The sequence below is a fragment of the Oryctolagus cuniculus genome, chromosome 16 (genome assembly GCF_964237555.1).
Source record: "Oryctolagus cuniculus chromosome 16, mOryCun1.1, whole genome shotgun sequence".
Classification (NCBI taxonomy): Eukaryota; Metazoa; Chordata; class Mammalia; order Lagomorpha; family Leporidae; genus Oryctolagus; species Oryctolagus cuniculus.
In genome coordinates, this window is record NC_091447.1 from 26711379 (window position 1) to 26735434 (window position 24056).

The window sequence follows — 24056 nt, forward strand, 5'->3', positions numbered from 1 at the left end:
CGCCGCGGCCGGCGCACTGCGGCCGGCGCACCGCGCTGATCCGATGGCAGGAGCCAGGAGCCAGGTGCTTTTCCTGGTCTCCCATGGGGTGCAGGGCCCAAGCACCTGGGCCATCCTCCACTGCACTCCCTGGCCACAGCAGAGAGCTGGCCTGGAAGAGGGGCAACCGGGACAGAATCCGGCGCCCCAACCGGGACTAGAACCCGGTGTGCCGGCGCCGCTAGGCGGAGGATTAGTGCAGTCTGTTTTAAAATGTCTGCTGGTCCCCTGAGACTCTGTGCTACCTGCACCATCACCACTGGCACCACATCCTGCAGAGCACTCCCAGGGTCCAGGGCTCGTGTCGCCGGAGGTCCCCTGAGTGAGGCTGGAGCAGCTTTATTGTGTTTACTTCACAATCAGGTCCAGATGATAAAGAAATACTCCTTTCAGAAAGGGGGGGGGGGGCAAGTTAAAACAATTCCGAAGATCCACAAGCACAGGCCACTGTGTTCGACCCCCTGGCCCTTTTGTCACTGCCGAGAGAGAGCGGGCTCAGAGGGCCCAGGACAGGCCCAGAGCAGCCTGCGTCACAGTCAGAGAAGTCTCGTCTTTCAGGACCCGGCATCTCTAACTGCCAGCACCTTGGGCGTCGTAGACTGGCATTAGGATGTCTGATGTAGGCTCCTTGTCGCCAAGCCCAAGGCTGGGGTGGTGATCAGCTATTCTGTGTCTGACTGGCTGGTCTGGGGGCAGGTGCTAAGAAATAATTTCATATCCCCCCTCACCAGTTAGGTCTGACACTAGAAAAACAAGTTGAGCCTATGCTAATTCTCGTAAATTATTAGAGAAATTACTGGAGAGAGGAGCTGCAGGGTGGGATCCCTAGGGTAGTCATTCATTCATTCATTCAGGCAGTACCTGTTGGATGCCTGTGGTACTCTGTTCTGTCACTGGGCCCCCTTTTCTTCATCCCCTCTTGGGGTTGTCTGCAAGGAGCCACAAGCAGACACTTCCTAGGTGTTGGGTTTTGAATAATCAAAGCTGTCTTTCCAGAGGGCAGATACTGGGCTGAGTTCTAAATCAGCATCTCTGTAGCCGTGTCTGAGCTTCTCCAGCTTTGGCTTAGAACCCCTTGGGGAGCTTGTTAGAAGTACAAAGCCTGGCCCCAGCCTCAGAGATTGTCTGATTGGTCAGGGATGGGGCCGTGAATCCACTGTTTCAAGAATGAGACCCAGAGTGATCATGATGGGTGCAGGCGATGACTGGGGTTTAAGAAGCACAGGTGGAAGCTGGCAGTATAGAGCAGTGGGTTAAGCTGCTGCCTGTGAAGCCAGCATCCCATATGAGCACTGCCTGCACATACGTGGGAGATCAGGGTGGAGTTCCTGGCTCCTGGCTGCAGCATAGACCAGCCTCAGCTGGTGCAGCCATTTGGGGAGTGAACCGGTGGATAGAAGATCCCGCCCTCCCTTTCAAATAAATAAATAAATCTTTAACAAAAACAAAACAAAAAACCAGAATGAACTGCTCTAAATAAAATGATATAAGGTTATGTTTAGGTTGAGGGCTCTCAGAGGATACTGGTTTTTTTTGCCCCTGTGAAGTTTCTGGGAGAATCCAAGAATTCAGTAGGCAGGGGCTGGCATCATCCCCTTGGAGCCTGCCCTGTGCCACCTGTTCCTCCTGTCAGGCAGAAGGCAGAGCAGCCAGAGACAGACCTGTGGCTGGACCCACCATCTGATGCTCTCGGCTGTGTGACCTCAAATTTGAACTTGAGCTTGGACTCAACCTTCCGTGAGACATCCTGCACCTGAATAATGGTCTGCCTCCTGGGGGCTCTGCCAGGGGTCAGAGATGCTGTGTGCACTAGCATCTGCCCTGGACCTAACAGGAAGGCTCTCAAGCAGGCTGTCAATACTTGGCGGAGTCCTCAGCCACCCTGGAACCCTGGGCAAATGCGGACTGTGGTGCAGCAGAGTCAGTCTTCTGGAGATAGACAAAAATATCTGCCCCTTACTTAATTGCGCTTGTGGAAATTGGAGCATGGAGTGCTTCCAGCCATACGTGTTTTCCTACCTGGTCTCCTACATTAGTAATTGGCTCTGTAGCCTGAGAAATACTAAAGAGGACGGCAGAGTGAGGGATGGCTGCTCTATGACAACAGAGGTGTCAAGAGTGTGGCTTCAGGTGGACAGATTTTTCCATGGCCCTTGAGTGTCAGGGACTGCACCTCCTTAAGGCTCTGAGAGCTGGTCTGTGAGTACCAGGCTTTCACATCTACCACAGAGGCTGGCTTTGTAGCACAGCAGGTTAAGTCTTCCCTTTTGATGCCAGCATCCCCTACTGGAGTGCTGGTTCAAGTCCCGGCTGCTCTACTTCCAATCCAGCTTCCTGCTAGTGCACATAGGAAAGCAGCAGAAGATGGTGCAAGTGCTTGGGCCCCTGCCACCCGTGTGGGAGACCTGGATGGAGTTCCGGGTTCCTGGCGTTGGCCTGGACCAGTCCTGGCCATTGTGGCCATATGGAGAGTGAATCAGAGAATGGAAGATCGGTCTCTGTGTGTCTCTCCTCTGTCTCTGTCACTCTGCCTTTCAAATAAACAAATCATTAAGCAGAAAAAAAAAAAAAAAAAAAAACTAAAACAGAGAAATGAGAGTTTCTTTCCAGGAGTGCCTTTCCTTCGTCCATGAGATGAGCTTTAACTTCAGAATCATCAGGAGGGGCTGTTAAAATTCAGTTTGCTGGGGGAGCCAGCACCATGGCTCACTTGGTTAATCCTCCGCCTGCGGCGCTGGCATCCCATATGGGCGCTGGGTTCTAGTCCTGGTTGCTCCTCTTCCAGGCCAGCTCTCTGCTGTGGCCCGGGAGGGCAGTGGAGGATGGCCCAAGTGCTTGGGTCCTGCACCCGCATGGGAGACCAGGAGGAGGCACCTGGCTCCTGGCTTCGGAGCAGTGCAGCGCGCTGGCCGTAGCAGCCATTTGGGGGGTGACCAACGGAAGGAAGACCTTTCTCTCTGTCTGTCTCTCTCTCACTGTCTATCTGTCAAATAAATAAATAAATTTTTAAAAAATTTCAGTTTGCTGGGCTCAGCCCCGGAGAGTGTTAAGTAGGCGTGGGATGGGGCCTGAGAGCAGTGAGCCTGGAAACAGTAGCCTGGGCTGCCTTTTCCCACCAGCAAAGCGGTGTGGCCGGGAAACGGAGTGAATAAGCAATGGCGGGTTTGGGGTGTGAACGGGGCTCCACCTGTCCTCAGGTGTCTGAAGGGTCCTTGTGAGGGTTGGGACAGTTCGCATTTCTTGCAGCCTAACCTGATGGCACTGCTGCCTGTCACAGTACAGTGAGATCCCCAGAGGCTGCCTATTGGTGGACCCCGCTTGGGGCGGGGGAACGAGGGGGCATCTTCAAAAATAGAGCTTCTCATTGTGCATCCTGGGAGATTCGGAGGAGCAGGCAGGCAGGGACCCCTGCGTGGAGGACACGAGGCACCACGCGGGCACTGGGGAGCTGCTCCCGTTTTCAGTGATCTCAGCTCTAATGAACTCTCAGCAAGCAGACGATTCCCTGGCCGGAAATTGGTGCTTATGAAGTGCAGTTCCTCACCAGAGCCTCGAAGTCGTAGTCAATTGATTCTGGCTGCATTTTCCAAAGTGTTTCATTTTCAGTGAGAGGCAGACTTCCAGATAGGAGCAGCTGGCCAGGGGCGTCATCCAGGGGAAGCCCCCATGGGGAATAATGCTGCCCGTAGCCTGCATGCCCTGAGCAGTGTTGGAAGTGCAAAGTCACTGAGGGATGGGCACGTGGTGTAGAAGATGCCGCTTGAGACATCCGCATCTCACATCGGGGTGCCCGGGTTTGGGTCACAGCTCTGCTCTCAATTCCAGCTCTCTGCTGGTGAGCACTCTAGGAGGCAGCAGGTGGCAGCCCGAGTACTTGAATCCCTGCTGCCCATGTGGGAGACCTAGACTGAGTTCTGGGCTCCTGACTTTAGCCTGGCCCCGCCCCAGCTACTACAGACATTTGGGGAACAAACCAACAGATGGGAGATCTCTGTCTCCCTGTCTTTCAGTCTCTATGTCTCTTCACCTGTCAAGTAAAGTATGGTTTTAAAAAGATTTAATTAATGAATTATTTATTAATTTATTTGAAAGGCAGGGTGACAGAAGGACAGTGAGAAAGACATCTCCCATCCACTTATTCAGTCCCCAGAAGCAGCTGGGACTGAGCCAGGCCAAAGTTAGGAGCCAGGAACTCCACCTGGGTCTCCCACATGGGTGGTGGGGGTCCAAATCCCATGTAACCATGTGATGTAGAATCAATGGGCATGGTGACTGAAGTTGGTCAGATTTGGGGGACGTCCACATAGAGGTGCAAGCTGACATGGTACGGCCATGAGCTTCGTTAAGGGCAGCTTGTGAAAGGAGGGGAGCCACTGTGTGCTCAGATGGAGGCCAGGAGACCCTCAGTCAGGGGCAGGAGGCGAAGGGAGTGAAGGGATTGGAGGGTGTCGCGGTGGCCTAGGGAGAGCAACTTAGAAACTGGGCCAAAATCTGACAGACTCTGGAGACCGGTCCCAGAGCCAGCCCCAGGAGGCGCGTTGTGTTGGAGGAACTGGTTGGGTCCTGTGAGGGTCATTGTTTGCCTCTGGGATGAGGCCACCTACTGGTTCCCACAGCACACTGGGGACCAAGAGTGAGCCACGGTGGTGCAGGCACATGCAGGCCACTGTAGCCAGGCACAGTGGAAGAAAACCACATGGGGGCACCGTGTGGCCCTCCAAGCTGAGCTCTGGAGAAAAGATGCCCACAGCTGTCTGTTGTCCTCTTGGATCAAGGCCGATCTGGACGCTCCTGAGTGCGACCTTGAACCCACCGGCTTTTTTGGGCATACAAGTGATTCTGGCAGTTCTCTCTCAACAATTTGGGCAAGAATGCTCTGGAGCAAGCCGGTTTCTGTGACCTGGAATCCCCAGCAGAGAAATTAGTATCCCCTAGACAGACAGCTGGTTCTCAGTGTGTGACATGCTTTATTCGTCTGCATCTTGGCAAACCCTGGTTGGTTGGTTCTTGGAACTTTTCACTTATTTATTTACTGTAGTTGACATAAAATGTGGCAGCCCCTGGGTTTTGAGAGCCCAGGGCTGAAGTTCAAGTTGCTGGATGCTCAGAGGCACCGAGGGTCTGGCCTCCCGGGTGGGGCACCCAGGATCTGGCCTCTCGGGCAGGACCACGAAGCCACTGACGAGTGCTCTGTCTTTGCAGTTCTGTGCGGAGCTGAACCAGCCGATCCTGCCCAACATCCGCAAGTGGAGGGGACCCCGGGGTTGCTGGAAGGCCGCTGTCGCCGAGAAGCCCTCGAGCCTGCTCCACAAGGTGCCCGCCCTGCAGATCCTGCCTCTCTTCTTGTTTCATTTCAGCACAATTCCCCCCCAGTCAAGGGCATTCTAAAATTTCCTTTGTCCAGTATCTCTGCCCAGTTTTTAAATATTTCTAAATGCCCTGGTTTTCATTTCGTATTTGAATCCAGAAAGAACCCAGATGGCAATGGCGCTTTAGGGTGCTGGACGGGGAAGAGGAGAAAGCCTGTCCCGGCCAAGGCAACAAATGAATATTTCTGTCTTTTGTCCTCAAAATCCCCCTCTCCACAGTTCTGCCAGGTTTGTGGAAAACCCATTATTCACTGGCTGAAAATTTCATTTCACCTAGTTCATCCGTGAAGTGTGTGCTTCCAGTGGTGGAAATTATGCAAACAGAAATATTCTGTTGAAATGTTCAGCAGATTTTGAATCTGAGTTGTTTTTCCATCAGAATGTCCCACGTGTGTGCAGGGAAGACTATCCATAAAAATACCCATTTCCACACTTTTGTGCTCAAGACCAAGTTTACTCACAGTGGACTGTTTGGTGTCTGTGGAGTTTTAAAAAGAGGCCCCTGCTTATTAATCAGGAGTTGACAAATACATCCTTACATCACTGTCCTGTAACGGCAAATGTCACTGCTTCTCTCTTTGGTGTACGAGGATACTTGGAGCAGTTTGTGGAAAAATGGAATTAAAAGACAAGCTTACTTGAGTGCTAAATTTTTTTGAAAGCCACTCATAATTTTTCAACATGCACATGTCCCACAAAGTTTTTGAAGGTCCCTTATACCTCATGTGCTTAGAAACACATGTGAATTGTGCTCATGACTGATACTCAGAATTTGGGCTCTTACATCATAGATTAAAAGTGGCTGGCTATTTACTGACAGTAAGACCCTCCGTTTTAACCATGACCCTGAGCCTGAGCTGTGGCGTGTGGATGGCCGCTGCAGCTGACACTGAGCGGGCGCAGTGTTCACGGGGCTGAGAAAAAGCCAGTGTGGGATGCAGCTGTCTTCCTGACCAGCCTGCGCCGCTCCCTTCTCAGTCCACACAGAAATAAATAGCAGTCTGGCGCTGCAGTTCAGTAGGCTAATCCTCCGCCTTGCGGCGCCGGCACACGGGGTTCTAGTCCCGGTCGAGGCGCCGATTCTGTCCCGGTTGCCCCTCTTCCAGGCCAGCTCTCTGCTGTGGCCCGGGAGTGCAGTGGAGGATGGCCCAAGTGCTTGGGCCCTGCACCCCATGGGAGACCAGGAGAGGTACCTGGCTCCAGCCTTCGGATCAGCGTGGTGCACTGGCCGCAGCACGCCAGCCACGGTGGCCATTGGAGGGTGAACCAATGGCAAAAGGAAGAGCTTTCTCTCTGTCTCTCTCTCTCACTGTCCACTCTGCCTGTCAAAAAAAAAAAAAAGAAGAAAGAAAGAAAAAAAGAAACATACCACGGGATTCCAATTCAATCCCATCAAGGTGGCATGTACCAATGCCATCTCACTAGACCAAGTGATCAATTTCTGTTCACAATTGATCATAATGATAGGACTAAGAGTCAAAGGGATCACATAAACAAGACAGCGCACCGGCCGCGGCGGCCATTGGAGGGTGAATCAACGGCAAAAGGAAGACCTTTCTCTCTGTCTCTCTCTCTCACTGTCCTCTCTGCCTGTCAAAAAAAAAAAAAAAAAAAAAAACCAACTCTTATCTCTGACTCTCATTCATCTAGCAAATATGGATCAGTAGGCAAAACCCATCTGACAGAGTCTTGTTTCCGATTCTCAGTGTTGCCATTGGCCTCTGGGTGGGGGGAGAGGGGTGTGGTTCAGAGTTCAGAGGTGTGAGCTGCTACTTCCTGGGAGGTGATGGTTTGGACCACAGCCCTGTGCTGGTCTGGGCTCCCCCCACCGCCTGCCTCCCACAAGGAACACCCAAGCAGCCCTGGCTTGTGGTGTGGGGGATGGGGCCAAGGCAGAGAGTGCAGTTTGTCTAAGAATGGCTCCTGGGTGAGTGTCCTTGGGGACCCAGGGCAGAGCCTGATGCTCCTTGCGCCTCTGGCCTCTTTCCCCAGTGCTGGGCTGCACTTGGCACCAAGACCATGTCCCTCTCTGCTGCAGGGGTCCGGGTACTCAGGATTCCTGTGGGACACAGTGGCCGGCGTGGAGCTGAAAGACGTCACCTCGCAGGAGAGTTCGCCTAGCAATGGGCACGGGAAGTCCGCAGGCCCCAACCCGTACGTGGCACGATTCAAGGTACCTGCTCCGTGTTGTCTGTGACCTTCAAGCCATGGGGTGGCGTGGGGGATCTCTCTTTGCAGAACTGGGCACGCGGGAAGCCTCGTCTTGCCTTGATTTTATTCTCCTAGGGTTGGGCCAGCGCCTGGTCCGGGACTTCCGTGGCAGGTGCACGTGTCCAGGGCAGGGGTGACAGCGATCCCGAGAGACTCTCTGCTTCCACAGCTCCGACAGCCAGATGGGAAGGGAGGAAAGCAGCTCCCTGGCCGGCTCCCAAACCTGACATCAGAACCACGTGGGGAGATTTTCCTAAAATCAGAGATTCCTAGAGCCTAGCCCAGACAGACAGAATTACTGGGACAGGGCCCACGACTGAGTATTTTTGGAGCGATGTCCCAGACCTCCTGGCCCTGGTGGAGGAGGTCTGGCATTTGTCAATGGCTGCAGTAGAGGGCTCCTTGGCTGCTTCTCATCCCTGTCTATTACCAGGGGGGCTCTCCAGGGGATGTCTGAGTTGGGAGGGCCTTCTAAGGAGCTCAGGACTTGGGCCTAGGAGCACCCCTATAACTGGCTTCTCCAGGGGAACCCTCACTTTCGGGAGAGCCTTGTCGGGCCAGTGTCCAGCAGTGGCTAGACAGACAGAGCTGAGTGCTGTCTCCCTCACTTCCCTGGAAGTCTTTGGGAAGTTTCCCTGAGCAGAATGCTCAGAAGCTGGGCTGCAGGAGCCCACACCAGCCACCGAGGGGCATTCGATGAAGCTTATCCCTGTGGAACTTGGCTGTGAAATCCCAAGTCAGGCAAGAGCGCTCCCTTGCCTGAGCCCAGCCCGCTCGTGGCCTGCTGGGCATCGGAGGCCTCTCCTTTCTGTTTGCTCCAGAGCCTGACTGTCGCCTTGCGCCCAGCCTGGTTTAGCCCCGTGCTGGTGCAGCAGGTGTGCACTCACACACTGGGGTGTCAGCTGTACCCAGGACAACCTTGCCTGCTCCTGCCTGCAACATGGATGGGGTTCTGTCCCCACACATACACCTGGGGTACCTGCTGGACTGGTGAATAAGTCAACCAGGTATCATCTGTAAAACCTCCTAATGCCACACAGGACAACAGCCAGGACCAGCTGATGCCGATGTTTTTAGTGGGCCACTGATAGATGCTACTGGATCGTGAATGATTGGCCTGGATCTTCTGCGGTGGTTCCCTAGATGGTCACTCTGCCTCTTGTGTTTTGGGTCACGTTCCAAGGTGGCAAGTGGCAGATAGGGTACCGGGGCAGACTTCCCACTCCACCTACAGTGGTTTGGGCAGCGAGCAGAGCCACACAGCAGAGCTCTCGGTCCCAGTGGTGGTGACAGTGGTGGTGGCAAACGAGGCGACATCTGTGCAACCAGACTGGGGCCCTCCACGTCCTAGGGCTGCCCTGGCACCTCTTTCCTTCCTGGCAGTGTCGAGGGGGCTGCTGTGACAGTGGGAGGGCAGGATTGCCCAACCCTGAACAGCCGAGCCGCAGGCCAAAGTCTGTACAACACGAGACCTCCCGCTGGGAATGCAGGGCTGGGTCACGCTATTGACTGCCTGGTCTTGCCAGCTTCAGGTTTTGACACATTTGAAATCAGGTTAAAGTGAGCACTGGGGCATAGTGGGCTCCAGATGGACAAGAACCCTTAGGGGAGTGGAGAGGACGTGTGTGGAGTGGGAGAAAGGGCAGATCCCAGCAGGGAGTCCTGGCAGGGTGCCCTCAGGCTGGCCCTACCGAAGAGAGCCCCCAGAGCAACCAGCTGCTGGAGCCACCTTCATGCTTAGAAGGAAAAAACAAAGCCAACACTGGACACTTCCAGATATGTCCAGATTTTAGGTCTTAAGGAGAAATATGAGCTGGGATGTCAGGGGCCGGGAGTTGGTAAAGCAAAATAGGTCTCTTCCTTTAGGAGCCTTGGGGAAGTCCAAGGTGAACACCTTGGGCTTGTGAGCCGGCCTCCCTGCTGTTGGCCAGGGTCGACCGTGAGCGTGAAGCTGATTACGAGTCGGTTATGACAGAGGCAGGAAATATGAGCACCTGAGTGTTGCTTTGTTTCCTGCTGCCCAGGTGGGAAGTAATGACTTGACCCTCGTTAACCTTCACCTGGCAGCCCTGACCCTCCCAGCAGTCGAGAATCCGAGCAAGAACCCCAGTGACGGCCACCGGTTGGCGAGCTTCGTACAGAGCCTTCAGGAAACCCTGAAAGGTAGGAAATTGGCTGTGGCTGTGGCTGGGCCATGCGGGGGCAGGGCAGGCAGCAGGTGCCTCCTCCACGGCCTTTCTGACCACCGAGGCCACCCATCTGTCCTCAGTGTGGGTCGCGGGTACAGGGGTGGTCACACCCCCTGCAGTGTGGGGAGCCCATCTGGAGTCTGCTTGGTCACTGCTTTGTCTCTGTGGACTTAGCATGGGGGTTCCCAGGTGTCAGCTCTGTGGCTTCTTAGCCTCTCTTGGATGGAGAGAATTATGGGGGAAAACATGTGTGACTTCTCGGCCTCACCCAGCTGCCTCTGGGGAACCACCCACAGATTTGCAGTGCTCTTCTTGTGAAAGAGAGAAGAGGTGACCAGGGGATGTGGTGTGTTCTGGATGAATGGCAAATTGACCTCTTCTCCCTGGTGGGGCGCCCACCTGAATCTCCACTCCTTCTGTCGCTGGAGGACCTCAGACAGTCACCAGAGCATTCAAATCCTCACCAGCAGGGGGACCTGGCAGCTCTCAGCTCATAGGAGTGGCCCGAGGGGAGTGCCAAGCGCAGAGGGGCACTGAGGGAACCTGAGTTGACCCTAAGCCACCAGGAAAAGGACAAGCATTTGACCCAGCGGCTTGCCTCACTGCTTGGAGCACCGTAATCCCATAGTGGAGTGACTGATTCGAGGTTCAGCTGCTCCCCTTCCAATCCCGCTTCCTGCTAATGTGCAGCCTGGGAGGCAGCAGGTGCTCAAGGACTCTGGTCCCTGCCATCTGCCTGGGAAACCCCAATGAAGTTGCTGGCTCCTGGCTTCGGCCTGGTCCAGCCCAGAGTCCTTAAGATCCCTCCATGTCACTTGTGCCAGAAGTCCCTTTGCTGAGGCTGAGAGGTCTTCCCCATCCATAGGGGCCACATCGGGTTCATGCACTCTCCTGTTGGGGGCGCCTGAGCTGCTCCCCTCGCTGGGCCGCTGTGGGTGGTGCCTGGTGTGTGGGGCTGTGCAGGCTGCACATGCTGGAACACCTGTGTCCAGCATTCCACCTACACCATGAATCCTCAGGCCAGAAGGCAGGAGGGCTGGCGAAGCTGCCTCCTCCGACCAGGAAGCAGCCGTGTGGGACGTGTGCGACGTGTGCACCTGCAGTTTGCCCCCACCCGTTAAAAAGCCCATGGGTGGTCATTGCTGCTGTTCCCCGTCTCCAACTCTGGCTTCTCTTTGCCTAAAAGCAAATAGGGAAGACGCCAGCTCCTAACCCCGCGGACGGCCGGAGGCAGTCTCCCTTGTGGGGTTTTGTGTTTGTTTGTTTTTCTTCCCTGATATTCAGGGAGTGGTCAGGTTTTCCTCAGAAAACCTTGGCCAGGTACTTGCTCCAAGTTGCCCTGGGACTATCGACCTGTAGGCTGTGTCCAGCCAGGGACAGCAGTGACTCATGCTCTCTGTGTCCCCCTGCTAGTCACAGCCCATTAATTGTTAACTGGTGACACTGCAGACCCAGGGGTTCGGGAAGTGCCCCAGCCCACCCAGGTGCCACAAGGGTAAATAGATTAGAAGCAGAGTTCAGCTCAAAGACAAAGCTTTCACGCCACAGGCTCCTGGCACTGCAAACACGATTGATTTGATTCGAAAACCCTGGGCCTTTCTGCCCGTCGGGAATGTGCACCCAGGTGGACAGCAGCAGCCAGGTGCTGGTCCCCAATCGAATGCTCTTCTTTCGCACCCGTGACTCAGCACGATGCACAGTGATGGGCAACGTCCAGTGGGACGGTACCACAGGGGAACTCACTCCCACCGTTACCACTGGCATTTTATACTTCTGGTGATTTGCTGAGGGCACCAGCCCAGAACATTCTCCCCCCACCCCCACCCCAGCCCGTTTCTGGAAACGAAGCAGGAGCCTTGGGGGCCCACCACTGGTGGCCGCACTTTCTGCAAGAATCTGGCTTTTGTGCAGCCCTGACTCCCCCGGGCGGAGAATGGCCTTGATGTCATCACCAAGGCAGCTTCCCTGAAAGAATGTGTGTTGTGAGAAACCTGACTGTGCCCACGCCAAAGAGAGCCAGCATTTTGTTGCTGCGGCTGCACACACCTGGGCTTAGCCCTGACACCAGCATTTCTCTTGGCTTCAGAATTCTGTTTTTGAGTCCTGCCTTTGTCAGCTTTGCATCCCGATTAAAACTTCCGTGCCTCCTCCCGCCTCGGTCTTTCTTAACCTGCAGTTTCCCTTGATGTGCACTGAATGTATCATCTCCTGTTCCTTGCAAAATCGAGCTGCGCCTCATTGCCGCTCAGCACACACTGCTTGCACGTCCCAGCTCTCCTGTGTTCCCACGCGCAGCGTCCCTGCTCTTTGTGGGGGCGCAGACTTCAGGGCTGGCTCTCAGGGCCTCAGCTTCCCACCTGCAGAGGAGATGGCGACGCACCCGCCCCATGGGGTTGTGACAGTTAAAGCACAGCTGTCAAGGAATTACTCAGAGAGCCCGACACTCAGTGAGGGCTCGCTGAGTGGTCACGAATGCCAGCCAGGTCTGAGCTCTTCCCAAGTCGGCTTTTCTGCTGTGAGTCTCCTGGTGTCTCCAGACAGCTCCCGCGTTGTTGTGATGTGCGTGGGGGCACTGGAGAGCTGCAGGAGAGCCTCTGTGGCAGCCCCTCCGGCCTTGCACTATCTGCAGTGGACGGGTGCCCCCTGCTGGTGTCTGTGGGTCTTCCCCTTCCAGCTCTCCCCTCCTAGCTGGTATTACAGAAGCACAGGGAAAGACTTGAGCTTGGACGCCTTTCTGATCTCGTTTGTGACCTGCTTTCCTTAAACCTCCCTTGTAAGGTGTCTCGGAATGCTACTCCCTGTGGACTCTGTCTTCCCCGAAAGGGATCCTGAGACGAGGGGTCAGTCTGCAGGAATCCAGAGCCTAGTGGGGAGTGTGTGCCTCCATTGTTCTTGTAGAATTTCTTCTCGCTTTGCTTGGAAAATGCTGACTTCATCACTGCCCCATTTCCTGTAGGGTCAATCAGACTGTGGGAGAAATGTTTAAAATTCTTTAAAGGAAAAACCATTCTGCTCTGGCACTGAAGTCACTGTAGTCCTTCCTTCCACACAAATAATTCAATTAAAAAAAAATGAACATCTTTTATTTCAGCTTTCCATGGAGTTTTTGAAGTACTCCCATATCTCCACCAGAATATTGAAAATGTGGGCAATAGAGGTTTTTTTTTTTCAAGATTTATTTATTTATTTGAAAGTCAGAGTTACATAGAGAGAGAAGGAGAGGCAGAGAAAGAGAGAGAGAAAGTCTTTCATCCATTGGTTCACTCCCCAATTGGCCACAACAGCTGGAGCTGCACAGATCCGAAGCCAGGAGCCAGCTTCTTCCAGGTCTCCCATGTGGGTGCAGGTGCCCAAGGACTTGGGCCATCTTCTACTGCTTTCCCAGGCCACAGCAGAGAGCTGGATCAGAAATGGAGCAGCCAGGACTCGAACCGTTGCCCATTAGGGATGCTGGCACTGCAGGCGGCGCCTTTACCCGCTACACCACAGCGCGGCCCCAGTAATTCACTTATGCTGTGGGGGCCTCTGGCTGAGGCTTGCTAATGTGGCTCAGGAAACTTGAAGGGCAGGGACCTGTGCTGCTCACCAGGGCTCTGCTGGCCCTCACCCCGGAGGATATGGGTTGTTTGCCGGCTTTTGTGGACCGAAGGCTCGCCCAAGGTCACTGAGGCAGAAAGTGGCAAAGCATTAAAACCAACCAGCTGTGTTCTTTTAGGGTCAGGGCCAAGAGCTCCTGTTTTTGAATGGGCTGCTCTGCAGGGTGCTCCTCATTTTCAGGGACTCTCTGTGCTCATTTTCATTCCTGGTTAGTTTAGATTGATGATGTGAGATGATGAACTGGGCGTAGAGAGACAGAAGTGTCACTGCTTTTAGGGAATACGATTGCAATTTGTTACCTTTGAAGTAAAAAACAAAACCCAGTAAGAGAATGAAGACAGCTAGCTAGTTACAAAATAAAAATGCAGAAATTGGTCCCTTTTGATATATGGCAACAACAGCCAGCTGTAAAACACAATGGGAGAAAACAAAGATCCTATTAATAATAAAAATTCTTTTAAAATAAAATATTTAGAAATATGGTGGTAAAATGACAAAATTATAAAGCTTTACTGGAGAACAGATAAAGAAACAAGACATGGATGAACAGAGATGCGCAGCGTGTGGCTGTGGGGCAGGGGGCAGGTCAGGAGCCGCACTCCCTGCTCTGTTCCTAGCGCGGAGCCCCTGAGAGCGTTGGGAGGTGCTGAGGGCCAGGCCCCCAGAGGCACTCCCTCAGGATCTCTCCAGTCCCTGGGAGGGAGCCTCAAGTGTCAGTAATTTTTGGAGTGCCCAGTGCCCCGAGTGCAGGCAGAGTGTGCCCCACACACAGTTCAGTCAGAGTAGCTCTGCTTTGGGGGCCTCCTACAGGGGTTCCTTTTAGAAAAGGAGTCTCTCATTTAAAAAAGAAAAAGTGGGAGCAAGCGTTGAGCCCAGCAGTTCAGACACTGAATAAGATGCCTGGTGATGATGCCGGCGTCTCACATAAAAGTCCCTGGCTCTGCTCCTGACTCCACCTCCCTGCTAACGTGCACCTTGGGAGCCCACAGGTGATGATGGCTCAGGTGATTGGGTCATTGCCAGTTACCCATGTGTGGGACCTGCATGGTCAGCTGCTGCCACTTGTGTGGAAATAAATGGCCATGTGTACTCATGTATGCGTAGGGATCTAGAAGGAGGCACAGGGAATGGCTTCCTGTGGCCAGCCAGGGATAGGAACGTTAAATAAAGTTAGTGCTGGTTTAATTTTTACACGGGCAGATTTCATTGAAAAACCAAAGTTTAATTTTAAAATTAACTTTAAAAATTCACAATTAAGATTTCAATATCAGGAAAATAGATAAACATTTGCAATGAGAGAATGTGAAAGCATGTTATGGTACTAGCTCAAGAATAGATCTGGGGGCCGGCACCGTGCCTCACTTGGGCACCTGCAGCGCCGCCATATGGGCGCCGGATTCTGTCCCGGTTGCTCCTCTTCCAGTCCAGCTCTCCGCTGTGGCCTAGGAGGGCAGAGGAGGATGGCCCAAGTGCTTGGGCCCTGCACCCGCATGGGAGACCAGGAGGAAGCACCTGGCTCCTGGCTTCGGATCGGCGTAGCGCCGGCTGTGGTGGCCATTTAGGGAGTGAACCAATGGAAGGAAGACCTTTCTCTCTGTCTCTTCTCTCTTCTGTAACTCTACCTGTCAAAAAAAAAAAAAAAAAAAAAAAAAAAAAAAAAAAAAAAGAATAGCTCTGTAGGATAAAGGCTCAGAGATACATGTAGGAGTTTTTTAATGACAGGTTGGTATCCCCATTCAGTTCAGGAAGAAGGGAGGCATCAGGAAATAGTGTTGGCAAAAGTGGTTAATTGTGGGAAAAATAAAAGTAAATTCCAGGCAGATGGAAAATGGGAGAAATTAAACCATAAAAATAGTTTAGTGAGTGGGCGCTTGGCGTGTAGTTAAGTCACCTCTCAGATGCTTCTGTTCCGTGCCAGTGTGCCTGGATTCAATTCCTGGCTCCTCTGCTTCTGATGCAGCTCTCTGCGAATGCATGTTCTGGGAGGTAGCTGGCGATGGCTTAAGTTCTTGGGTCTCTTCCACCCCCACCACCACATAAGAGACCAGGTTGAGTTCTGAGATCTTGGCTTTGTCCTGGCCCAGCCCTGGCTGTTGCCGGCATTTGGGGAGTGAACCAATGGATAAAAGATACCCCTCCCCCTGCTCCTTTCTCTCTTTGCCTTTTAAATACAATGTATTAAACATGGTGTATAAATGAAATAATCCAGGGAAATTTTATTAGATTGTACTACATAAAATTTTTTTCTAAACTTCTGTATGCTTCAATGTGGTCATTTACCAAGTGAAAAGGACCGATGACAAACTATAAAAAACAATTCTTGTATATGATAAAGCGTTACTCTTCTTAATTATGAAGAGTTCATGCAAGACAGTAAGTATAGCCTCAGTGCCCTGTACAAAGAGTGGGCACAGCAGGTACCTGGCCCCACATCTTCACTCTAACTCTGCTCAGGTGACAGGAATCAGGACTCTTCAGGGAAGTGGCCAGCTCTGGGATGGGGACAGGAAACCTCCAGGATGACCCTGGAGCATCCTGTGGGCCCAGAGAGAAAGGAAGTGTTCCCACACCAAGCGTGCAGGTGTATGTCGGAAGCACGCAGGGCGGCAGGCGTCTGGCACAGCGGCCAAAGTCCGGTTGGGCCCCCCCGCGTCACATATCGGGGTGCCTGAGTTCAAGTCCCACCTCCGCTCCCAATTCTAGCTTCTCGCCAGCGCAGACCCTCGGAGGCAGCAGTGATGACTCAAGTCCTCGTGTTCCTCCCGCCCATGAGGGAGACCTGGCTTGAGATCCTGAATCTTGGCCTAGCCCAACCTGTTTTGCTGGGCATTTGAGATAGCTAGCTAACTTGCTCTCTCACTCTCTCTCAAATAAATGAAACGTTTCTTTAAAAAAGCACACAGAAACTGACTGAAAGAGCTCTTGGTTACCAAAACTGGAAAAATTTGAACAAATAAGATAGCATTGGATTATAGCTTGAAATATAAAATTAAGTATCCATGACTCCATACTGATATAAAATAAATAATTGAGTATAACAATAAATTGGTGAAGAAAAGACAAGTCTGTTATGTAACAGAACTCCAAATAATTTATGTAGACACTCCAGTCTACAGGAAGGGGAGCATATGTTATTTTTCTGCAAGTACAAAACACCACTTTTTTCTTAAGTGAAGTGGGGCTTTTTCCATATTTTTAAAGATTTATTTATTTATTTGAAAGAGTTAGAGAAAGAGATCTTCCATCCACTGGTTCATGCCCCAGATGGCTGCATCAGCCGGGTTTGGGCCAGACTGAAGCCAGGAGCTTCTTCTAGGTTTCCCATGAGGGTGGCAGGGACCTAAGCACTTGGGCCATCCTCTGCTGCTTTTTCCAGCCCATTAGCAGGGAGCTGAATCATAAGTAGAGCAGCTGGGACCTGAACTGGTGCTCATATGGGATGCCAGCAGTGCAGGCACTGGTTTAACCTGCTGTGCCATAGTGCTGGCCCCAGGATACCAATTTCACGCCATATTAATTTCTTTTTTTTTCACATGCGCCATATTAATTTCTTCACTCAATGTTGGTGAGAAATGTAATAAGAGGAACTTCCTTCTATTGCTGGTGGAAGTCTGAGAACCCTTTGGAAATGGAGAGTGGGTTGGCCATATTTATCCAGAATCTGACCAGTAGCCATCCCTTCTTTTCTTTTTTCTTTTTTAAAGATTTATTTTACTTATTTGAAAGGCAAAGTGATGGAGAAGGAGAAGAGGGAGTGGGGGAGAGGTTGAAGGAGAGAGAGAGATCTTCCATCTGTTGGTTCAATCTCCAAATTGCTGCAACAGCCAAGCCTGTGCCAGGCTGAAGCCAGGAGCCAGGAACTCCATCTGGGGCTCCCATGTGGGTAGCAGGGGCCCAAGTACTTGAGCCATCTTCTGCTGCCTTCCCAGGGAACTGGATTGGAAGCGGAGCAGCCGGGACTCAAACTGGAACTCTGATATGGGATGGTGGTGTCCCACACGGCAGCTTACCCCTCTGCACCACAATGCACCGTCCTTTCTAACTGGGACTCTGAAGACAGAGAGCAGGGACACAAGTATCGGAATGAGATCCTCCCTTCAGTAGTGAATACTGGGAGCAACCTTTGAAATGACCGACCGCAGGAGAATGGGGCACAAGGTCTATCTGGGTAGCAGGATTCTGTGTGCTGCGCAGTGAATGCCAGGACTCAGCGTTTCTCCCTGGCCTGGGAAGCAGCTAGGAAAGGCACTAGTGCAAGAGTAGCTGCTGCTGACCTGGCCAGCCTCTGCCTACTTGGTATCTTATTCTACAGAAGCACCCAGCTGCGTTAGGAAAGCACCTGTTCTGTAGCTCCCTGCTCTCACTCAAGTGTCCCCTCATCCCTGAGCCGGGCACTCCTGGGCAATCCTCTAACACTCAAGTCAGGCGCTGCCTCCCCCAGGGAGCCTTCCCTGGCCACTTCCCTGTGCTACGTCGGTCTCTCCGTTCACCGCTCTGTTTTCCGTACTCGTATTTGTGTCTGTTTGCTAGGCCGCTGCTCCCCCAGGATTCTGAGTTCCCCCAGAGCAGGGTTGTGTTTCGTTCACAGGTGGGCCCACAGAGCTGCTCAGCAGATGTTTGTTGAGCTTTGGTTGACTCTCGGGGCAAGACCCGTAGGCCTTGCACTGCTGTGGTATTCACATCCCATGAGCTGGAACAAGGTGCTCTCTGTCTAACACCATCCCCCATTTCATTAGTAACACCCCTCCCCCCCGAACATTTAGGGGAGGATGAGACCCATGCAGCAATCCTGACTCTGAGCAGTGGGCTGTGGGCAGTGCTGGGTTTTACCTCCCACCAACCCTTCAACACCGGCCATCTTCTTCCAGGAGAGAAAGATGTGATCATTTTAGGGGATTTCGGCCAAGGGCCAGAGAGCAGTGACTGCGACGTGCTGCGGAGAGAGAAGTTCCACCCCCTGGTCCCTGCACACACCTTCACCAACATCAGCACCAAGAATCCGCAGGGCTCGAGGTCTCTGGACAACATCTGGATCAGCAAAAGCTTGAAGAAGGTGTTCACGGGTAAGGCAGGACCCGCACGTCTTCCTCCTGCTCCACACCAGGGTCAGAGGAGCGTGTCTACCTGGCAGGGGTCTTCTCCCCTCCTGCAGGGCCGTGAGAGGCTCAGCTTACCAGACAGGCTGATGAACAAATACAGGGATGAGCCAGGCGTGTCCCAGCAAGCCTGGTCACAGGTCATGGGTCATGGGTCACAGGTCACGGGGTCATGGGTCATGGCTGTGGAGTAGCAGCAGCCTGACTCAGAGATGAGCCAATCTCTTACCCTAACTTGAGGCTGCTTGGTCAGGTGCCAGGCATTTGACAGAGGATCAGGTGCAGCGCTGTGGAGTGAGGCGTGCTGACACTGCCAGGGCTGAGCCGGCACGCCATGGGTGTGAAGGGATGGGGGAGGTCTCCGTGCCCCTGGGTCATCTCTGCCCTGAAAAGCAGCCCCTCTCCCCTGCTGAGCCAGGGGCAATCAGGCCGGCATGTGGAAGGCACAGGACAGGAGTTCTCAACCCTGGCTGAAAGCTTTAGCAAGGCTGGCTGAAGCCGTTATACTTCAGGGAGACCTCAAGGTTAAGCCAAGACCTGAAGCCTGGGTCGCACCGAGAGAGCCTAAGCCAGGGCCTCGGGCCTCAGGACTCGCATTTCTAGACCTGACGATGTCACAGCCAGGGGACAAAGGCAGAGGACAAAGGCAGTGGGTATCGGGGAGTGACCAGCGTCAACCAAGTGAGGCGTGGTTAGCAGTGACCTGCACTGGCCAGGAGTAGGGGCTGGCCTGCAGCCTGCAGGGGCCAGTGGGAGGCACCTGCCCTCAGAGAGCTGGGGAAGCTGAAGGACAGGGCTGCGGCGAAGCCTACAGGCACTCCTTCTACCTGCTTCCTGTTCAGTCACAGAACTGCCATCTTGCCAGGCCAGAGCCCCACCTCCACAGGAACTGCACTGGGGACCACAGCAGTGCTTCCCAGGGTTCTTGGAGCCATTTGTTACCAGGGTGTGGCCACAAACACCTCCTGCTGCCTGCAGGCCAAACACTTACCTTTATAATACCTTTCCTTTCTCATAAACTTCTATAATGTTATCTGTGTCGTCTTTTCCAGAAAAAGAATTTATTTCCCTCCCCCTTGGCGTCTTTCGCTTTGCAAGTTAGGATCTTCTCTTTGGACGTCTGGCAAACACTTAACTCTTGCTCATCAAGTTACTTAGGGGTGCTTGAATGAGGTCAGCCGTGGGCTTCTGAACCGCGGAGCCTCCGGGCACTTCCAATGCCTAAGTGGTTCAACTCTCATACATGTGGCAAACCACATTGGTCCAGGTCCTTGGTTTGCACTCCAGCCAGCTGACTGAGGAGGGCGCAGGGCAGGCGGTGCACCTGCTGCCCGTGACCCCTTGCCTTTCCTGTGCTGACCGCCATCTCTTCCCTCTCCCTCAGGTCACTGGGCCGTGGTGAGAGAGGGTCTCACGAACCCCTGGATTCCCGACAACTGGTCGTGGGGCGGCGTGGCCTCCGAACATTGCCCTGTGCTCGCCGAGTTTTACGCGGAGAAGGACTGGAACAAGAAGGAAGGCCCTCGCAATGGCAACGGGGTCGCCTTGGAGCGGAGCGAAGCCCACAGCAAGCACGAGCGGTGATGACGCTGCACGACGTGCGCGCTCGCGGCCCCCGGGCAGCACGGGTGAAGACTCAGGGCTGGCGCCCCCTTTTAATCTACGTTCTGAGTTCATCGGCACTTGGGCCTCAAGCCACGGCCTTCTCTGTGGGCCTTGAGGACGTGTGTGTGTGTGTGTGTGTGTGTGTGTGTGTGTGTGTGTGTGTTGGGGGGTGCGCGCACAAGCCCGGCGGGGAACCTGCAGAACCTGGCTGTGTCTGCGCTAGGAGCAGCAGCACGGAGCAGTCTGGAGCCTGGGAGGGAGAGAGCGCCTTGTGGAGGCTGCAGGCCCCGGCCCGGGGTGCCCGGAGCTCCCATCTCTGACCCACAGGATGCCCTGTGGTTCTTGCTGCCAACGACGGAACGCTTTTAAATGTGATTGAGCACTCTTCTCAAATATGTTGAATGGTGATTTTTAGTGTTGGTTTTGCAAAAATAAACAGACATTAACCTGCCTGGCTGCAGCGAGGCTGTGGGATGGTCCCCACACTGCGTGTGTTTGCAGTTGCCTGTCTGTGAGGTTGTGTTTGGGATGGGGCCCTGGACACCTCCCCCAGCCCGGCTCCTTTGAATCCTTGCCCTTTGTCCCTGCAGAGGTGCCGGCGACCCGCCTCCACCTGCCCGCCCTCTGCTGGCTCCCAGCCCGTCCTGCAACGCCGGCTCCTGTGCGCTTTCTTTTGCTTTGCGTTTCCAAAAACTTAGTGTAGGATGAGAATCCCTGGCAAGGCTGTGGTTTCCTCCTTCCTAACCCATCACGGATTCCTGGCCCAGCGCTCCCTTTGCTGAGTCTGAGCAACGCCTCAGCCCGGATCCAAGGAGTGCGCATCTACGAATTCAGCCACAGATCAGAAACAAAAATAAACTGTGCCCTTGCTGAGCATGCGTAGACGATTCTCCCTTGCCATTACACAGTGCAGTGTAGCTGCTGTTTACGTTGTCGCAGGGATTATAAGTAAGCTGGAAATGACAACGCGTACAGGAGAGTGTGTGTAGGTTCTAGGCAGATCTGCTGTGAGCATCTGTGGGTTTTAATATCTTTGGGGGTCCTGGACCCACGTCGCCCATGGAGACGGATTGCCACCGGTTGCTGGTTTATGGCTCATAGGAAGCTGGGCCCTACAGTCTCAAGGTCCTTCCTTGTGGCTGGTGAAGGGGTGTTTGGGGGGCTGGACGGAGATTGTGAGAAGGAAGCAAGTGTTTGGTAACTGGCACTGGGCCTGAGCCAGGCTGGATTCTCCCTTAGACACCTTATCCTACCGTCCCAAAGAGACCAGGATCATAATTAGCCCATTGCACAATTGAAGAAACTGAGGCTTAGAGCTTAACCTCTTCAGGATCACCCAGCCAGTAAGTAAATAGGTGGGATCCAAACTTGGGTGCTTCTGATTCTGCAACGCACGCTCACGTGTCAACTTGTTGCTTGGCAATAACGTAAAAGCGATGGCTCCGTGAGACCCACCGCTGCTTCTCTGAATGAGGAACACGCGTGGCACTGCCAGGTGGAACGGATGGACGGGGAGCTGGCCAGGCAGAGTCGAGAGGTCATAAACACAGACACGTGTGTGCACTGGAGACCTCCACGTCCACACTGCCTGAGCATCACTTGATTCCAGAGGGCCCACTGCCCGTCCACCTGCCAGGCTGCATTCCAGATCAGTGCCTCTTGGGCTTGACTTCAACTTCTCTTCAGTCAAGAGGGCCTCTGGGGAATTTTAGTTTGAAATGCAAAAAAATACAGACCAACCCAGTCCAGCCGTGAGTTTGCAGGGTCTTAGTCCACCCGAACGAGGATGGACTGGGTCTGAAGAAAGGTAAGTGCGCTGCTCGCCCGTTCCCCAGCCCCTGATCCCGGAGACAGTCAGACACAGCGGGGAGTCAAGTCAAGTAAGCAAGAACTCATTTATTGCATGCGTAGCAAAGCATTTTAAAGCACAAGACCACAGGATTACTGGGGCAGGGCATAAGGACCAACCAATTACTTAAAAGGTCATTTTACGGGGTGACTTTTTACAGGACCAGCCATATGTCTGTACACTCGTCATCAGTTGTCGTCACCTCCCCTGATGCTGTGCAGCCAATCAGCTTTGGTGGTAAACGACTTTGGATACCGCCCACCTTCCTTCCTTTGGGCGCCATCTTTGAATTGCCTCGTGTGCCTAATTTCCCCGCAGACTTCAAACGTGGCCTGGCTGGAGCTGACACTGGGGTTGCAGGGTGATTTCTCCGTCTCTTGCTGGAGCTGGCTGGGAGCTGCGGAGCACCCCCATGTAGAGTTGGGGGTCAGCCTGGGACAAGACACTTTCTTCCTTGATGAACAGCGCCTTCTGCAAGCTGCTTCCCATGCTGAGGGGGCACATTCAGCTTTCGAAAGGTTTAGTTCCACTCAGACTAAGCCATGCCCTAGCCTCTCCCCAGCAGAACATTCCTCCGTGGAAACAGCTGGGCTTCCTGCCTCTTCCGGGCGCCCTGGGCCTGCTGGGCTCTTCCCAGCTCCGGGTCTGGCTTCTCCAGCCTTGCCCTGCTGTTCCTTTCGCCCAGAAGGCACGAGGTGGCTTAAGAGCACAGGCTGTCTAGAAACTTGAAGGCTACTGAACAACTGGATGGCCCACATCTGCCCTCTTCCTCTACAGGATAAACACAGAGGACTGAGTAGCACTTAGAATCCGAAGAAAACTTTCATTTGCAAAATGTGCATAGTTTTAAAGCCTGCTCATGGGAACAGAGGGACCCATTCCATGCTCCTGCTTTTATGTGTGTGTGAAATGGTCCATTAGATGCACAGAGAATCAAAGGCCCAAAGCACACACAAAAGACAATGGGACATTTCTATTTTTTAACAGAACAAATAAATACTACATTTCCTCACGGACCCAGCGTGCTGAGGTTCTCACAGCAGCAGGGGAGACGTGGGAAGGATTAGCCGCTGTAATTCTTTTCCATCATGCCGCTCCCTGGAGTGGAATTTTGCTAGGAAAAGTCATCAAAATAATCAAGTGCTTCCTTCTAGAGTGAAGAAATTAAAATATGTATTTTGAGGGGAAATTAAAAGTCCCAGAGAGAAGGGTGGGCTATTGAAAAGCCTTGACTTTGGTTCTGTCCGTTAATCACAGTTATGCAGCCACTAGGCTGGCCCCGGGGGTGGAGTCTGGGGGGGGGGGGGGGACAGGGAGCAGAAAGGCGCCCGCCTTCCAGGGTCCTGGTGCTGGGCTATGCAGGGCTCCAATTCGGAGTTCCTGCAGCCGCGTGGGCCAGGCCATGGAGCCTGTTAGCCAGGTGGGAGCAGGATCCCCTGTATTCTGTGTTCTCTTGGGAAGTCCTCTCTAAAGCTGTGGCCAGGAGGGGTTTGAGCACCAGCCTGGGAAGACCTCGCCCAGCAGCCAGGCAAAGCGAGTCTGTTTCCTCATTGTAAGAAAACCATGAGCCCCCTCAAAGACATTGAACCTGATCAGCTCAGTAGTGAGGGTGTGGGAGATGGCCGGAGGGCTGGTGCTCCCAGCCCTCTCTGCCCAGAGGCTCCCTCCTGCTGCCTGCGGGCCGCTCAGCACAGCCAGGCCCAGCCGGAGCACACAACCAGCCTTTGCTGGAGGCCTAAGGGAAGCCAAGAAAAAAGCAAAGCATAAAAGCTGATTTGTGTGGCGCTGTGTTGGTGCGAAAGCCTCAATTTTCATCCTCAACAGAGTTTGAAGGAACTTCAGAAAGTTTAAAGAAAATGGAATTAAATGGTGAGTTTATTTTGGTGCAACAACTTGCTTGAAATTCATGCAGTTTTTTCAGAACATGATGTTTCCATGAACTCTCTGAAGATCCCTCATGTGTGCATGTTCTCAATGTGCAGAACCATTCTGGACAAATCCGACCACATAGCTAACTCTCAGCCCTGGGAAGGAACCTAGTTTACAAGAGGTCTGAGCCAGCTGAGATGGGACTAAGCCTCTGCAATTTTCCAGAGTTCCA

At 53.3% G+C, this 24056-nt stretch overlaps 1 protein-coding gene across 1 annotated transcript in view; it reads left to right on the plus strand.

Annotated features, from left to right (window-relative positions):
- Nucleotides 1-20557, plus strand: part of EEPD1 (endonuclease/exonuclease/phosphatase family domain containing 1) — a 109979-nt gene extending 89422 nt beyond the window's left edge. The window contains exons 4-8 of the mRNA XM_002713756.5: nt 5242-5352; nt 7447-7581; nt 9644-9782; nt 18274-18468; nt 19886-20557. Of these exons, the coding sequence (XP_002713802.1) occupies nt 5242-5352; nt 7447-7581; nt 9644-9782; nt 18274-18468; nt 19886-20085 (780 nt within the window). The 3' untranslated portion in view covers nt 20086-20557. The remainder of the gene's footprint in view (nt 1-5241; nt 5353-7446; nt 7582-9643; nt 9783-18273; nt 18469-19885) is intronic.
- Nucleotides 20558-24056: the final 3499 nt, after the last annotated feature.